At 38.2% G+C, this 18,712-nt stretch overlaps 1 protein-coding gene across 1 annotated transcript; it reads left to right on the top strand.

Moving 5' to 3' along the window:
- The first annotated feature begins 453 nt into the window (after positions 1 to 453).
- On the top strand, positions 454 to 1,341 carry LOC125378868 (proteoglycan 4-like). Its single transcript, XM_048394851.1, has one exon. It carries the CDS (start codon positions 454 to 456, stop codon positions 1,339 to 1,341), a length of 888 nt encoding a protein of 295 aa, XP_048250808.1.
- Positions 1,342 to 18,712: the final 17,371 nt, after the last annotated feature.

The raw sequence follows: 18,712 nt of genomic DNA, 5'->3' as shown, positions 1-18,712 counted from the left end.
ACGCTATCCCTCCTAACTATAAACAAAACCTCACACTACTTTTCAACCCTTCCAACCCTATCCCCATCTTCAACGCAATAACACAATTCATCATCAAAGCCGACCTTATAGACCGATTTTAGAACCTCCCAAACAAATCTATACAACATAACAATGCCCTAGTAAACAAACACCCCAACTTTCGGATCGGGATCGAAATTTCCAACACGAGCCGTCCTCTCCGACGTCCGTGCCTATAACCCCAGTTATCCATACACTAACTTAATACAGTCGTTAAGCCAGCCGGTGTCAGAGAGTGGAATTTCCCCCCTAGCCTAATTTCCCCCCGGAAAAAAGGGGCTATATAGCCATACTTCCCACGGAGAGCACACACATCTTGGCTTGGACTCTCGCCCTGCGCACACGTCCTCCCAAGCTCTCCAAACTACCAAGCTGACAATGAGAGACCTCTCAATGTCGTTACCGAGGGAGCTTGTCTCCATCCTGGAGCCTTTGTTGGCTTACCGGGTTGGGGACTACTCCCTCAAGACTTCCTATAAGTCACAATCGTCCACGCTCTCCATCACCTTTGACCTCGGTCAAAGGAAGAGGCCCCTGGTCAAACCCCCGGCCAAGACCAAGCCTCAGATGGCCCGCACCCCGGCCCCTGACCCTCCTGCACCCCGCCCGGCGCAGAAGAAGAGGCCCACACGGGAAAAGAAGACCCTTCCTCCAGTCCTGGACATGGAGATAGAGGCCTCCCTTCCCACCACCCCGCCTCCCTCGGCAGCTGCGTTGGAACTCGCTCCACTCGAATCCAGAGGGGAAGAGCCCTTCCGTTCGCCCGAGGGCACCGGACACGGGAGAAAGAAGAGGAAGAGGGGAGAAATCCCATCTCCCGAACCAGCCTCCCGACCACCCACCACCACTGCGTCCACGGATTGCCAGACCTTGCCGCCCTCCCTGAGCGACAGCTGCATCCAGACCAGTCCACCAGAGCCCCCCTCCCTTAGCCACGGCCAGACCCAGACCACCCCGGTCCAGGTCGAGGATAAGACCCTCAGAACCCAGCTTCTGGAGGAAGCTCACAACGTCATTCGGTATTACAAGGCTCCCAACACGCCCAATACAACCCACCTCCACCGGCACAACAGAGCTGATGCCCTCATCCGACACCTCCGGAGCCCCCTTCAAGCTGACGCAGCTGCTGGGAACAGAGGCTTTCGAGCACGAGATCTACAGCTACCAAGATCTCTCCCACTTCTTCTTGGACTGCGACGTCAGGGCCAACAAGCACTTCGTCGCTCACTGCGCCGCCCTCCTCACCAAGAACCTCGTCAAGACGCCCAACCCCAAGGATGAGGCCCTAGCGAAGAGACTTCTGGGAGGAAATCGCCGCTAGACACCATGCTCGCCCGCCGACGCCGTGCCTTCCCACGCTCTTCCAACTGTCTTCAGTAACAATACGTCACATTGCTAGTTGAAACACACTTTGCTAGTTGATTTCTATCAGGTCTGCACTGTAAACTTGAACGGCAGTCGTTCTCCTTATCATGGTTGCAGTGACATATCACTTTTCTGTCATCGAGAATCCTCAGTCGCTCACTGCCAAGTATATTATAAAGTATATTTACAACGTATATAGAGCATATATCTGTGCGTGCTCATGGAGTTTCTTGCCCCGATCAGAGGTCCGTATATTTTGCATTCCAGAACTTCCCAGCTACATGTGAAATATGCAACCAAAGCTGCCTGTCAGGCGCTAGAAGATTACGAATTCACATTACCATTACCACATTAACTCTTTGGTACCCATTTACTGTTTGTGGACAGAGGCATGCATGAACAAGATCTTGCCAAAGGTGACGCCGCAAGTTTTTCAACTCGTGTTTCAGTGGAAGATATATACTTCAGTACTGTTTCCGTCATCTGTTCATTTACCAACTGATGAGCGGGTTCTGTTTAGTGCACAGGGTTGTGAACTGCAGGCTATGCTTGCGACAACACTTTTAGGACCTGTACTAATATCAGCCCTTAGGTTAAATAACTAAAATAACCACAGTGACTAGCAAAAATCTCAGGATGCAAATTCAACAGTCTGGACTCTCTTTACAATCAACGTGTTTTACAGCTTACAAATAGAATTTTAGACCAACCAAATCACTTTTTATACCCTTGTTATGACGTTTTACCATCTGGAAGAAGATATCGTGTACCTTGTTTTAAATCAAATAGAGCCAAATCTTCATTTGTTCCCGTTAGTATTATATTTTTAAATGATGAACCAAGTCAACCTGTCTCTTAATCATTGTTTAATTCTTATGTGCTTGTGTTAATTCATATTTTATCTTCTTTAATAGTGCATACTTTGTTGCTTTATGTTATGCATGTATGTTCTGTGTGTATCTTTGTATGCATGGAGTGTTATGTAAGTTTGCATGGAGTGCTATGTACTAGTGCAGATATATGTGTTGGTCTAAAATGGTATTGTTCGTAATCAGTGTATGCATACTCTTTTCACTTCAAATATAATCCAAATTCCCCTCGGGGTAATAAAGCTTTATTCTAAATAACACTAACGGGGTTCGAATCTGGGACCTCTTGCTCTTCAGCATGATAAAGGCGACAGTGACATTTTCAGCACCATTAAAACCATAACATTGGTGAACAGAATAACTATGTAAAAAGAATTTTATTCATTTTACTGAATACTAATGGAGTTGGAGTTCAAGCTGGTCCATTGCGCCAGAAACACAGGACAAAACTTTGTCCAGAAATTCTAAAATATAACTGTCTTCCACTGTTTTGCTGTTTGTTGATTCCAACACACTCTTAATCACTGCATTGTAGAAAATCACTGACGTGAAGTTTTTACTAGTATCCAGCAACAGTTCATAAAGAGGTTCTCTGGCATGAATAACAAGTGGCAAGTCGGAATCGTCTATGTTTTCAACGGCATTGCCTAAAAGTCGGGCCGGGCCGGGCCAAGACGGGCCAAAGTGTTATTGGCTAATTACTTCATTATCGGCGATCATACCTACATATTATTGATGCAACATACACACATGACATTACTGAACAATCACCAACCAAAACCGTGAAACATAATTAGGTATTTCGGAGTAAATCGCTTGAAATCCAGAAAGTGGAGCTGTGTGTAAGCGTCGCTGATCTAGGTAACATGTAAAAGAGCAATCGTTAAACGAAATAAGATTTGAAACGTATCAAATACTTCTAGCTATCGCGATACAAATTTCCATCTGTCGGCATAGCGTGCGTGTATATTTATAGGATAGCACTATATCTATATAAATACCACTTAATAATGTCACTGTTCATCATGTATAAAGCAGACACGTTGGTTAAAGTAGACCTCTTCTCCCCATACTCTCAACAGTCTCACAAGTGTTCGGTCCGACTTGGCCCGGGCTGTCAAAATCAACTTAAACCTCACAGATGTAACATGAAATGGATTCACACCTATAGATTAGTATTATATCTTCTTCTTCTTCTTCTTCTTCTTCTTCTTCTTCTTCTTCTTATCGGAGATTTAACGTGCGCTTTCCGCATGTAATAAATTACATTTAGCGTATCTCGCATACGGGGAAGCACTTATACTAACTTGGGGCGGTTGCTTGGGTACACCTTGCCGCTGTCGTTCTGGTAGCAGGGGTTCGGATGAATCTTGTGCTGCTCCAGGATGAGGCTGGCCTGCTGTTTAAGTTCCACACGGACATCCTCCTCAACAACTGGTTCCTGGACCGGGTCAGTCTGGACTTGGCTGGTGATGAGGAAGGGGCCTGGTGTTGTGGCGGCCTGAGTTTCCGTGGACTTGCACTCGATGGGCTTGTTGGCTGTTGGAGATGGGAGGGGGGAAGCGTCGGGGGAGAAGATGCTTTTCCTCTTTCTCTTCATCCTCCAATGTCCTGTCCCCTCGGGCGTGCGAAAGGGTTCCTCCCCTCTGGATTCGAGGGGAGCGAGTTTCAATGCTGCTGTTGGGGGCGGAGGGGTAGTGGGAAGGCTCTCCTCGATCTCCATGACAGAAACTGGTGGAGTCTTCTTTAGCTTGGGTGGACTGGCCTTCTGTACCGTGCGTGGTGCAGCAGGAGTAGGGGCCGGGGTGGGTTTCTCCTTAGGCTTGGTCTTGGCCGGAGCTTTGACCAGAGGCCTCTTCCTTTGACCTAAGTCAAAGGAGATGGAGAGGGTAGAGGTGTTGGACTTGTAGGAAGTCCTGAGGGAGTAGTCCCCAACCGGTAAGCCAGCAAGGGCTCCAGGATGGAGACAAGCTCCCTCGGCAGAGACTTAGCGAAGTCTCTCATAATTGCTAATGAGTTGTGAGAGCTGGGAAGGACACGTCTGCTCAGGGCGAGTGTCCAAGTATTATATCTACCTAAATATCACTTCTCTGTGTCTCAGATCGCGGTTTTTAAAGAAAACAAGGTGCTCAAAGTGAAGCCCTTTTCCCTCTACATTCTCAACATAGTCTCTATTAGAAGTGTTTAGCTTGTGCTCGGTCCGACTTGGCCCGGGCTGTCAAATCAACTTTAAACCTCTCAGGTGTATCATCAAATGTGTTTATATCTGTAGCTTAGTATTTTATCTACCTATAAACCACTTTATAATGTCACAGTACATCGTATTTAAAGAAAACAAGGTGCTCAAAGTGAAGCCCTTTCCCTCTACATTCTCAACATAGTCTCTATCAAAAGTGTTTGGCTTGTGGTGGGTTCCGACTTGGCCCGGGTTGTCAAAATCAACTTTAAACACACAGATGTATCATCAATGTAGAGGGAAAAGGGCTTTACTTTGAGCACCAAGTTTTCTTTACATACCGCGATCTGAGACACTATAAAGTGGTATATAGGTAGATATTATATTATTTTCTTTGGAACATCTATAAGATGTACAGCTACATGTATTTACCAAAAGAAAGAATCTACGCTTTTACTTCATTTCATAAACATTTACTCATTGAACATCTCCAACAGTTTTGTCCATGTTGAGATCCACTGAAATGGTTAGTTCACTTGTTACATTTATATAGAACAGAACGATATTTGTGATTAAATATGAGTGTGGATACATTTACCTTGGCTATATTTTAAAATTCAACAATAGCTTGCGTGTGGTTTGTTTGGAAGCATAAAATCAACTATTGTTTGTAAAAACCATTTGTGTGTGTTAATATATATGTTTTTTTAAAGGAAGAGGTTTTTGAATAAATATTGTTTTGTGTGTTCACAAACCCCTATCATGTTATTATATTTTCCTGAATAACATGTTGTTTGCATGTAAAATAAATGTCCCTGTTCACCTATGTAGAAAGTCAATAAGCGAAATAAAACTGAGTAACAGATTGTATATTATAGATCCATAGAAATACGATTGCATAGACGATCAATTCAGAATACAACAGGTGTAGGATGTGGCTAATTGAAATGTATCTCGATGACTAATTTAAATGTATTTCGCAGGTAATAATCAATAAACATTGTGACAGAAAAACAAGTGAAGGATTGAGTTGAATTTTAGTTTTGCGAAAAAGGTCCGTAGTTTCTGTGGATGAAACTAAGTATGACAATGTTGCAAATGATCACTTCTTTGAATTCATTACGGATTCCTCAACCTGTATCGAGGAGAATTGTTTACAGTTAAGTAAAATTCTAATTAAGATTTCTTAAAGCTGTCACGGTGGCAAATTAAAACTTCGATATCATGGTACACAGTTCTATTGTAAAGTCAGATTGGGAGTTCGAGATGGCGCTATGTATTTTTATCTCGAATTTGAAATAAGCGGTTAAATTTATATGTTTTGTTTGTTTGTTTGTTTGTTTGTTGTTGTTTTTGTTTAACGCCACACTCAGCAATATGCCAGCTATACGACGGAGGTCATGCAAATAATCAAGTCTGGACCTGACAATCCAGTGATTGACATCACGAGCATCAATCCACACAATTGGGATAAGATGACATGCATCCAATCAACTAAGTCAGCGAGCCTGACAACCAACCCGATCCCGTTAGTCGCCTCTAACGACAACCATAGTCACCTTTTAATACAAGCATTGGTTGCTGAAGATCTGTTCTAACCCTGATCTTCACAGGTCCAAATCTATATGTTTATTTATGGTGAGGCGGTCGTGATCGGAGCATAGGTTCGAGAGTTCGGTACACACATTCGTGGTAAAAATCTCTCATGTTGTGGATGATAGTGATTTTGTCATGTTTTAAAGAAATGTCACCACTGTCATGCTTTTGATGGTACACAAAACGTAAGCTTTACCTCGAACATGCTAGTTCCGGTCACAAAATATATGCTTTACCTTTTACTGATTTTTGTATTGATAACATTACAACGTTTCTCAAAGTTAAAGACTCCAAGGATTCATTAAAGTGCATTTTAAGCACCTAAAATTGACAACTAACACCCTGATCGCAAATCTCCTAACGATTTTTACTAAAAATAGATACGAAAACTTTTGCTGAACCCGAGATTTGAATGACTGACAAATACGTACTTTCTTGTGTTCTCATACATAAAACAGCAGTGAAAACATGATCTCACATGGCTTAATGTGGAATGTGTCTAGGATTGTAAACTGTCCATATTATTCCAAATTGTATGCATACACATGTGTCATGTCTTTATTTGGTTTTGTGTTTTTACCCGCTAACATATGTGGCAAGATACACCTTCCAGGATAGTGGACGATGTGGACACTGACGTAAATTTCTACAACATGTCCAAACATTCCCAAACAGACAGAATCATATGCTTTCTGAAAGTCAATCCAGCACATCGTTGTTTTCGTTGTCGTTTTTGTCGTCTACGTCATCATTATCCTTCAAGGATAGTGGACGTATGGACACTGGAATATTTCGAATATTTGGAAATGTGTGCATTTTAATTAATATAAACACTATTTTAAGCGTCAGGAAAAGGATTTTTCTTGTCATGAATGGCGAGTATAACAACTTGGGAAGCTAGCTTGACATTTCGTTAGTACGGTCCTCATACTGTCTTTGCCTTGTTTCTCCTGAATCTCATTAGTTTCGAAAGAAACAGATAAATCGGTCATACAATGGTTTCATTGGATTTATCAAAAATGACCATATCAGGTTTGTTCGCTTGGATACGTCTGACTCTGTATGTGGGCGTATTCCAAAGAATTTTATATGTAATTATCATTTCCCACGACGCCCTCTGCATATTCTGGGTCGTACCATTGATGGACTCGGAGTCAAAACCACACATTACGGTAACAAGAGGATCGAACCATGCCAAAGATTCTGTGTTTGTGTCAAGCTGGACATCAACTTTGACACAAAATCACACATTGACGTTTTCGAGTGGCAAGTGACTGGTTCTGGGTCGATTTGATGTGGCACTTCGCTTGATTGACACTCATTTCTGTACCGTCCAGCACCATCAACAAAATAAACATTAACATTGATATTCAGTACTGCATCAATGGGTCGTTTAGGAAAATCCATTGAATGACTTGTTTTCAGTCTTGACATGCTTCACAAGAGGATCTTCAGATAAATAAATATGTGCATTAGTGCACGATTAAATTCAATCATGAAAGGCCTCCTTGTTAATCACACCATAGACGTTAAAATATGATGATCATCCTCATCATAAACAACTATCATCATCATTATAATGTTTATGTTCCCGTCACAGTACATGGTATTTAAAGAAAAACAAGGTATAGATATAAACACATTTGATGATACATCTGTGAGTTTAAAGTTGATTTTGACAACCCGGGCCAAGTCGGACCCAACACAAGCCAAACACTTTTGATAGAGACTATGTTGAGAATGTAGAGGGAAAAGGGCTTCACTTTGAGCACCTTGTTTTCTTTAAATACAGCGAACTGAGACACTTTAAAGTGGTATATAGGTAGATATTATACTCGTTTATAGATGTGAATACATTTGAATATACACCTGAGAGGTTTAAGTTGAATTTGATAGCCCGGGCCAAGTCGGACCCAACACTTCTGACAGGGATTTTTCTTAAGAAAATACAGTAAAAGTGTTTGACTTTAACGGACTAGTTTTATTTACATACGATGTACTGAGACACTATAAAGTGGTATATAGGTAGATATTATACTCGTTTATAGATGTGAATACATTTGAATATACATCTGTGAGGTTTAAGTTGAATTTGATAGCCCGGGCAAAGTCGGACCCAACACTTCTGACAGAGATTTTCTTAAGAAAATACAGTAAAAGTGTTTGACTTTAACGGACCAGTTTTATTTACATACGATGTACTGAGACACTATAAAGTGGTATATAGGTAGATATTAAACTCGTTTATAGATGTGAATACATTTGAATATACACCTTCGCCTCGCTTATTTGATTAAATAGTTGATTTTAAAATTTAATCTGGAACCGAATCTGACAACCTACCCCTTTGCATTAAGCTAAGGAGTTGTAATAGAACCCGAACTTCACCTAATAATAGCGCAAGCGCAAATAATAGCTGTAAGTTTGTTTGGGTTGATATTATGTTAAACACATTCAGAGATAATTTACTTACAGGCGATATCCAAAAGCTTCTAGATAAATGTGTCGATTTTGTATTTTCTGATATAAACAAAAGTGTTAATGCTATTGCAGATGCTCTATGTGTAGCCGCTAGTGATATGAAACGAAAAGTAAGTCGAGTGAGAGAAAGGGTGAAAAGAAATCCATGGTTTGAGTGTGAATTGCTTAAAAAAGAAAGATGTAAACATTTAAATAGATTGAGAAATTGCAAAAAATGAGAGTTACCTAAAAGAATATCATGCCGCTAGAAAAAAATATACTGCCATGGTAAATATAAACAAAATAAATATTTAATGGAGAGGAAACAAAGGTTAAAGAGAAATATAAATAATTCAAAACTGTTTTGGTCAGAATTAAAAACCACAAATCACATAAGTATTGATGACTGGCATTGTCATTTCAAAAATATGTATGATACGTCACATCAGAATGATAACCTTGATTCCCCAATTACGAGAGAAGAAATTTGAGAAAGCATCCGACAACTTAAGTGCAATAAATCATCTGGCATTGATAATTCAATGCCTGAATTTTTCAAACATTCAGCAGACCTGTCAGTACCATATCTTGAACTTATATTTAATGTCATTTTAGAAAACGGAACCTTTCCGAATTCATGGTCGTGGGGAATAATTGTACCTCTCCATAAGAGCGGGGATATAAACAACACTGATAATTATAGGGGTATAACTATTTTGAGCATTTTTAGCAAGATTTTTACTTTTATTATTAATAAAAGATTGGTGTATTGGGCTAGTACAATAAACAAAATTGATGAGTCACAAGCTGGATTCAGAGAAGGATATAGTACCGTGTGGACAACATATTTATATTACATTGTTTAATACAAAGATACCTTAATAATAAGGGTGGAAAGTTTTATGTAGTTCTTGTAGATTTTTCTAAAGCATTTGACTCTGTGCAAAGAAATAAACTTTGGAATCTTTTTAAGACTCTTGAATTAAGTTCTAAAATGAATAAATTGTTATGTTGCATTTATGAAAATATAAAAGTCTGTGTTAGAAATAACCAAGTTATTTCTCCTACATTTCCAAGTCATTGAGGAGTACGACAGGGTTGTATCTTAAGCCCGTTCCTATTTTCGTTTTTCATCAATGAATTTGCAATGCAAATATATAATAATTGTCCCTGTGGAATTTAACTACACCCAGAAGAAATACAATTGTTTTTACATTTGTTTGCAGACGATATTGCACTATTTTCAAGTACTATTTAAGGTCTACAGTCACAAATTAATGAGTTAGAAAAGTATTGTGATGAATGGAAATTGAATGTAAATAGAAATAAAACAAAAAAATGTTGTATTTAAAAATGGCGGTAATTTATCAAAATATGAAAAAAGGTACTATAGAGGTAACCAATTGGAGATAACAAGTTTTTATAAATATTTAGGAGTGCATTTTACTAACCGTCTTTCATGGACACATCATGTAAGCCAAGCACCCTTACAAGCTCAAAAGGTATTCATTGGTATACAACGAAATGCATGTGGTCTAAACTTTGATTATAATACACTTTCAAAAGATTTTATGTAAAAATAAGTCCAATTTTTTTTGTATGGTGCAGAGATTTGGGGACTCTCAAAAGTAGATGCTTTAGAAAAGATTCACTTGTATGCATGTAAGAATTATTTAGGTGTAAAAGTTAATACACCCGGGCTTATGGTTTATGGTGATTGCTGTCGCTATCCACTGTATATTTTTTGCATATATCAAAGTTATCAAATATTGGTTAGGAATTTTAAATATGCCTTTGTATAGTTAAAAAAAGGGTTATAATATGTTATTGTTGTTTGATTCAAATGGTAAAAGAAACTGGGCAACTGGTGTTAGAGAACTCTTATTTGAATCTGGTTTTGGTAATGTTTGGTATGATCAACGGGTCAACAATACAGCTGCGTTTATCCAGTCACTGAAACAAAGACTAAAATATATTTATTTACAATTATGGAATGTTTCATTAGCATTATCAAATAAACACTTTTAACATAAACTTTTTACATCTTACATTTATAGAGAATGCTATCTCGTTGATATTACCATACCACAATATAGAAAAGCATTGGCACGGTTTCGTAGCATGTCGCATGATCTACATTTTGAAACAGGCAGATATATACACACACACACCCGAGAACAAAGAAAATGTTACATGTGTAACTTAAATGAAATAGAAGACGAGTATCACTATCTTATCAGATCGTATATATGTGGGAGATAATTTATTTCAATTTGATGTTCTATTGTAATGATTAATTATGTTGAATTGTATTATGTACTAAAGGCCTGTGGCCTCTTGAGTACGAAATAAAGATTGATTGATTGAAATGTGCATATGAGAAGATAGTTGCACGAGGTTGTTGCAATGAATATAATTTATGCTTGTCCTAGTTCTATTTGTTTTTTATTTCAGCACATCCAAAACGTCAAGAATCAAATTATGGAATATCTGCCCGGTTTTGCTGATCATGGCAGGGATTGGACTATCATTGCTTTTCATTCGAACGGGTAAAATGTTATCAACAGTCAACACAAACCTTTGTGTTTCGTTGTGGTAGTAAGCCCGTCGCCCCTTTGCCAAAATATAAAGCCCCAGAAACATACCAACATCAATAGCTATTTTTAATTCAGCAAATAAAATTACAACTGACAGTTTCACTTTATTTATTAAATCTAGGTAGTACTAAGAATAATAAATTATCAAATGTTAACACCACAGAAAAACAGTCTTGATTATCTCTTTGGGCGCAAAAGACAAACTAGAGGTGACAATTTTATGAATGGATCACTTAAAATCAATGACATCAGGTGTTCGCAAAAAAGGTAAACACGTCCTGTCCTATCGTTAGCACCCGCCATACAAAGAACCGCCTCAGTGGTCTGGTGGATTGTGTGTCTGACTGGAGAGCGGAAGATCGGCGGTTTGATCCTGAGCCACGTCACCGCAAAGTCACTCAGCATGAGACACAAAATGTACACCGAAACGTCGCTGCAAGTCAAATTATGAGCTTGAACATATATACCATCTTATCGGTTTCACGGTTTTCAAGTTAACAGACAAAAATTAAACAGTCATTACTTCTCGTTCATTACTTAATCATTTCAGCCTTACCTACCTTATAATCCATGTGAACTCAATAAATACTGTAGGTTATAACATCATAAGAAAGGCAAAAAATGATCTACTTAGATAATAAAATAACAGCAAGGACTCAGAATGATTGATGTGAAATTCTGTATTTACGCACGCACTAAAATGTTCATTCCTTAGAAATTATTTACAAGACAAAATATAATTCTTCCAGAAAAAAACATTGACAAAGTTTTGAGAACAGATAACCCGTTCTAGGATGTTAATTCTCACAATATTGATGAATTATTCTCAGAACCAGTTTGGTTAAGCCACCGGTTTGGAAATTGGTTCAAAACGGGATACATCATATAAATGATATCTGCAATGAGCATGCACTTGTACCATTTAATGATAATAATGAAAACTTAACTTACCTCAGTATTGGAATATAACAGAATGCTGCTAAAGATTCCCCAAATATGGAAACTAATAGCACCTTAAACATTACCAACCAAAATATTCCACTTTGCTGGCTCCAAACAAGGGTTCCAGAACATTCTGTGACAAATGTAATATATCAGCAGATCCTTCACTATTGTGTGAAAAATGGCATCATAAATTAGATATAATCATTCTTTGGACATGCATCTGTCCAAATTAATTATATTGACTTTCAGTATAGATTAACAGATAGAGCTGTTTCTAGAAAAGAGAATTGTTAAAAGGAATATTGTTGCTGACTCCATGTGGGTTTTGTGTGCATCTGATCATGACTCGTTTAACTCGTGATTATCTGCAGTGTGAGCATAGTAATAAATTTTGGCTGATAAAAGTGAAAAGAATTTCATATTGTAAATAAATTTTACTTTGTTTGTTTTCTTGTTATTTAAAAAATATGTTTTTCATTCACATTGTTTTGGCCCCAAAAGAGAATACATGTACCCGTCATGAGGAAACACAAATTGTCGTTTGAAGCGTTTAAAAGCATTATAATACTTTTATCATGAGAAGTTTAAAGTAGAAAAATAAATAGCTCAAAAACATAATAGCCTCCTCAATTTGCAACACAACTGTAAGAACATTATCAAGTAGTCCCCTAGTGATGCAACATAACCTTTCACCAAGGATTTACTTCTGTAAAATACAAATTTTATTTGTTCACCTCAACAATATATGATTGTCCATAAAGCGTCATAAAGTATCAGTATGTGACTATCTGAAAGATGACTTTCTAGTTGTAAACGTACTGAAATTAATTTAAGGGGTTTTGTTTCATTTTTGTTGTGGTTCAAGTCAGTGTGTGTCACTGATTTGTCAAAATGTGTTCGATACTACGTTGTTTATTGCAGAGAGGATCTCTTTTAGTCGACCTCAAGACATACTAACGAGTGTTCAAAACCGGTCTTCACGTAATCATTTTGGTAAGTTTATCTTCAGCATCTCTTTGTAGAGCAATCACCACAAGAAATTGGCAAAACTGAAAAGTTTTTAACGTCAAATAATGACTATTGTATTGAATTATTTTTATACTTTCAAAGTAAAAATCCGCTTATATCATTCAAGCAAAGTAAGAATAAGAATTTATGGATAAACAACTTCTTTATTACAATTAAGAGCGACGTTTCAGTGTAGGTTCTAACACCGTTATCAAGCAAGTGACTTAGAACCTACACCGAAACGTCGCTCTTAATTGTAATAAAGACGTTGTTCATCCATAAATTCTTATCCTTACTAAGTACTCCAACTTCTAAATGCCTATCAAAGAAATCATTCAAGCAGCAAAGACTGATGCACTACCAGGCTAAACAATCACACCAACACAGGTAAGTCGCCGTATAGATACGACTGTAACATTTACACTTTTTACAAGACAGGCTATCTTTCGGTCACGTCTTCGAGATATGTCATTATTTTCAGGAGACTTAAAAACTTCAGTGAACAAGTTCCTTTCTTGGTAAAACAGGAGGCAAATCATTATTTCTATTCCACTATTTAATCTCTTCTTGCCATAAATGACAGCCAAGGGTTGGTAGCAATAGTTCCATGATCTTTATGACTCCAATATCCTCACAGAAACCTGTCCTCGGTGGTCGAATGCTGTCGATAGATATCATACTCAGTTGAAGGCACGTAATGTAGTCGAACTGTGCCTTCTCTTTGATGTTATCTGTCAGATATTTCCCAATGCATAATCAAGGGGTGGAGCTACAGGTATTGTACCAAGGAGCACATCTCGGAGTGGCAGACCACCAGGTGACCGAACGTGACATACAAATTTGCAGCCGAACGGCTGCTGACAGACCCACGGTTTGATTCCGAAACCTGCTTGAAGCATGGAGCGAACATTCAAACCACCCTACCAGCAGGAGCCAAGAAAGCCTTGATGTACATTGTGCTCGTTTTCAACACTGTATGGTGTGTACAGGTTCGACATCCGTTATGCACGTGCCGCACTCATATCGCTGAAACCAGGCTGTGTTTGCGCCGTTTGCCCACTGTTGTTCAAGCAGGTTAATTCTTGATTTTGCGAAATTAAATCTTTGATTTTGTATCCTTGCGTGATTATTAGATGTCCAGCCACTACGAGTTCATACACAATAATATAAGTAATACAATTTAACTTATGCCAGAAGGGGAATGTTAACAATGCACATGGATTAGATAGAATAAAATAAATAATATTGTAATTAATTATATTTTATTTTAATGAAAAACTGTGAAACCCCATTTAACTATATATAATCTAACTGGATACTCACCTGAGTGAGTCAATATTTAAAGTCACATCAGCCATATCCTGACTAAAACAATTAATACATTTAGAAAAGATTAATTTATTCTATATAAAAACCTGTCAGCAATGGACAGTACAATTACTAGCCTTATCACATATGTCTATTTTTAAAACTAGTATGTGACCATAAAAGCTATTACTGAACAGAACAATACATTGTAAAAACGGGCTTAAAATCACATAGCAACTGATTACCACACTGGGGACCAAGGGGACTTATAGTACCTTTGCTACCTACATGGACCCCAGCAGGGTTTACACCATCCCTTCAGTCGCTGGCGAATGTATGCACGTTCAGCCATTAATTAAAACTAACAAATATACTACGATTAAAATCGTGGTAGGCCTAAATATACTTTGAGTGATATGGAACTTACGTACCCTCTCTGGGGTACAATAATTTTACAGTGCTTTAACCCCCCTTCGAGGAAACAGCCACTGACAATCTCAGTTGCTTATTTAATATACAAAATTTAAAACAACATTTATTTATTGTACAAAACAGATTAATAAAAAATGTTCCAACAATTATATTTCTTTAAAAAAAACAATGATTAAAAGAGAACAAATATTATTAAAAAGATCCTTGACAGATGAAGATTTGAAATATTTATCCCTTGTGATGGCACAATCAACACAGTCAAGCAGGACATGCTTGACCGTGATTGTCTCATCACAAGGGATACAAAATGGAGGATCCTCACCTTTCAATAAATGTTCATGTGTATATCTGCTGTTGCCAATACGACATCGCCGCATTACGACCTCTTTAAATCTGGACTAACAACCCAAGTGGGTGTAACCGATAGTTTGTTTCATTTCATGTAATTTATTGATACCTACTTGGGTGTCCCACTTCTTTTGCATAAGATTGTTGATGTAAGATCTAATGACAGGTTTAATATCACTGTATGGAAGTAGAAGTGGTGTCACCGATTTGTTGAGCACTGCTTTTGCAGCTTCATCAGCCATTGTATTACCAGTTATTCCAACATGGCTGGGTAACCCACAGAAAACGATGTCGTATTGGCCAGTAGCAAGATCATTATAAAATTTAACAACAGTAGCAAGATCATTATATAATTCAACAACGTCGATTAAAAGTGACCCGTGAAGATTCTTGGGTAGAATAGGTCTTCAGCAACCCATGCGTGCCGTAAAAGGGGACTATGCTTGTCGCAAAAGGCGACCAACGGGATCCGGTGGTCTTGCTCGCTGACTTGGTTGATGCATGTCATCGATCCCAATTGCATGGATCGATGGTCATGATATCAATCACAGGATTGTCTGGACTCGATCATTTACAGACCGCCGTCATATAGCTGGAATATTGCTGAGTGCGGCGTTAAATAACAAACAAACGATTAAAAGTGGATGCCTTCATGACAAATTATTGATAGCCTGACGACACGAAAGAGAGTCGGAAAATATGATGAACTCCTTATGCTTAGATTGATTTTGAATATATTTATTTAAGAGATGTTAAGATGGCATTTGATTCTGCGTTGAAAACGGAACTGTCAGGTGGTAACCTGGACGAGATAGTTCTAGGTCCAATGATTGTAGTGCTAGCAACTGTGTTACCATCCTCAGATCCATAACTAAATATAGATTTGTATGTGTCATATTTATCTCGTGGTTGGTTGTATTCTTGTTTATAAATTAGTGAATTGGTTTGTGATTTTTTTTAGTGTTGTTAAAGTCAGGTCTACCTCTGGCTTTATCTGTTGCCAAGGAGGCGAAGATAAAAGAAGATAAGGAGAAGTATTATCAAGGTTTAGAGATGCAGCAGAAATGGCAGGTTTTATTCTTATTCTAAGAGGGGGAATAAGAGATGATTTCCTCTGATAAAGTTCCTCATATAGGGGATGAAAAACGCAGTCATATGCAGGATTAAATCGGTTTGAAGATGATCGGGAACGAGGTCGTCACGGTAACGTACGGCCTTTCTATTGCCATGAACAATGATGAGTTGTGAGTATTTCACTTCCATCAAATGACTAATGCAAGCGTAGCTTAAACGTTCACTGGACGCCTGGAGACCCTTGCACGATCATCTGCTGCTGTCTACACCAAGCTAGGCGTGCCTGACGGTGAGGTTGAAGCAAATGGGAGGATATTGTGCTCCCCTTCAACTAGACGGGTGGTAGAATTAGTGGGATTCTATCAATTGTCTGGTCACGCTATGCCCTGCTGAAATTATTTTGCATTATTTGAATGTTTGGTATGCATGTTCTTAATGGAAATTACATAATATACATTTGCCAGAAGGCGGTGGTTCATGGGCCAATCTGGTGATGTCGACCTCTGAGTTCTGTAGGTCTCCAATTTCTTGTCATAGTCAGAACCAGCCTGGCATTTTATTTGAGTGGATACATAGAGCTATTTTTCATGTTGTATATACTGGAGTTTACCACCCCTGTATCCCTGGAGTTTGCATGTTAGAGATCCGGTGCTATAAACATCACCTTTTTTTATATTCCATTGTGGGAGGGGAGCGGGGATGCAGAATACATTTTTTCATCATGGCTCACAATTACTCTGGTTAGAAAAGAAGTCATTTATATACAAGTTCATTGATGAGGCTGACACAAATCTTGATTCCTGGGCTCGATTTCTTATACACGAAGCTTCAGATCAACCAGTCAATTAAAATATCTTTCCAAAGCAATACAAGGATATTTTAAAGAAGTTCTGGATCTCTTCTGACTGAATGTGCCTGGAGACAAAGTCTATTATCAATCAATCCATTTGCCAAAATTGAGATTGTTGTTTTCCTAGCACAGAACACTGAACCCTTCTCGTGACGTTGTTTGTGAGGAGATTCGTTCCTTGGCGGACATGTCAGAGGAGGAAATTGCGCCAAAAATAAAGAATCAAGGCGTTCAATCTGTTAAATAATTTACCCGAAAAGTTGAAAAATTAAAAATCGTTCCAACCAACACTTATTTATTCACTTTTGCCCTTTCTTCAGTCCCATATTGAATTAAAGCTTGTAGTAAAATATGACATTCATCTTCCACCAAATTGCATTATTTACATAAACTCTCCGATAGTGGTATAGGAGGCTTGGAATATCTGCCTGGCTCAACAAACCATGGTAAAATTCCACATCTGAACTTGGCTAAAATACGGCGAATTTTACACAATATACAGCTTTGGTAAGATATATTTTCGAACGACTTATATACTGGTAGATATGATGATGGCTTGAATACATATTAAGTACTTACTTTGCCATTGATATATCATTTACCGATTCAGATTTACTGAACGAATTTGAATGGCCCGTCCACGAGGATCTCTGCGGAAATGACCATTTTCCTACAACCTTAAACCCGTGACTCCTTTAGATGTTCCCCCTTCAACAAGATGGAAATAAAGAGACGAAGTGGTATTACTTTTGAATACATGCATCAATAAATTAGCGCCTGGTATGTTTTTGGGGGATTACTGACCCTGTACAATTATTTTCTGACGAATGTAATAACTGACGAATGTAAAACCAAATGCTAAAGCATGACGTCCATTTAAACAACATAAACTGCCAATCGTGGCAAAGTTACGTTACAAAAATAATTCACGAACGCCCATGCCTGTGTCCTGATCAGGGGGTAGGGGGATAGGTAGGGGGAGAGAAAACAGTTTTATTTAAATCAAGAAAATTTGATTTTCCCCCCCCAGAAAACCCTTCTCCAACTGTACAGAGCACTGACCCGTTGTAAACTTCATTACGGCTGAATCATAATATGGTGGGGCTTGTGAAAGCAATTTCAAATTATTAGATTCTATTCATCACCAAGGACTGAGGCTTTGCATTGGAGCCTTCCGAATCCGTCGATTCCAAGTTTTTATGTGGAGACTGATGAGCCACCCTTGAAACAACGTTGTGTTAAATTATTTTTGCAAGATATTTCTAAATACTAAATACTTTCTACTAAGTCCAATCCAGCATAATATGATAAATATTATGACTGTGTTTTTAAACATATTTATTTTAATAAATCTACAGTAAAAGGTCATCCCTTATTCCACCTTGGAATAAGAATACAATTTGATATTTCTGCTGCTAAAATAATCAAACATTAACTAAATTAAAGAAACAAATCAACTTATTTAGCAAATAATAGATTAAGAAACACATATTATATACTGAAAAACAAAAGGTACTGTGACATTGAATAAGATTTAATGCAAAGTTTTTACCAAATCTGAAACAGTTTCGGTTTGCGACAGATAAGACTCCTAATTTACAGTTTAATATGCCATACTGACTTC

Source organism: Haliotis rufescens, unplaced genomic scaffold (genome assembly GCF_023055435.1).
Source record: "Haliotis rufescens isolate VD_foot unplaced genomic scaffold, xgHalRufe1.0.p SCAF_13, whole genome shotgun sequence".
Taxonomy (NCBI): domain Eukaryota; kingdom Metazoa; phylum Mollusca; class Gastropoda; order Lepetellida; family Haliotidae; genus Haliotis; species Haliotis rufescens.
This window is presented reverse-complemented; position numbering and strand designations above follow the sequence as displayed.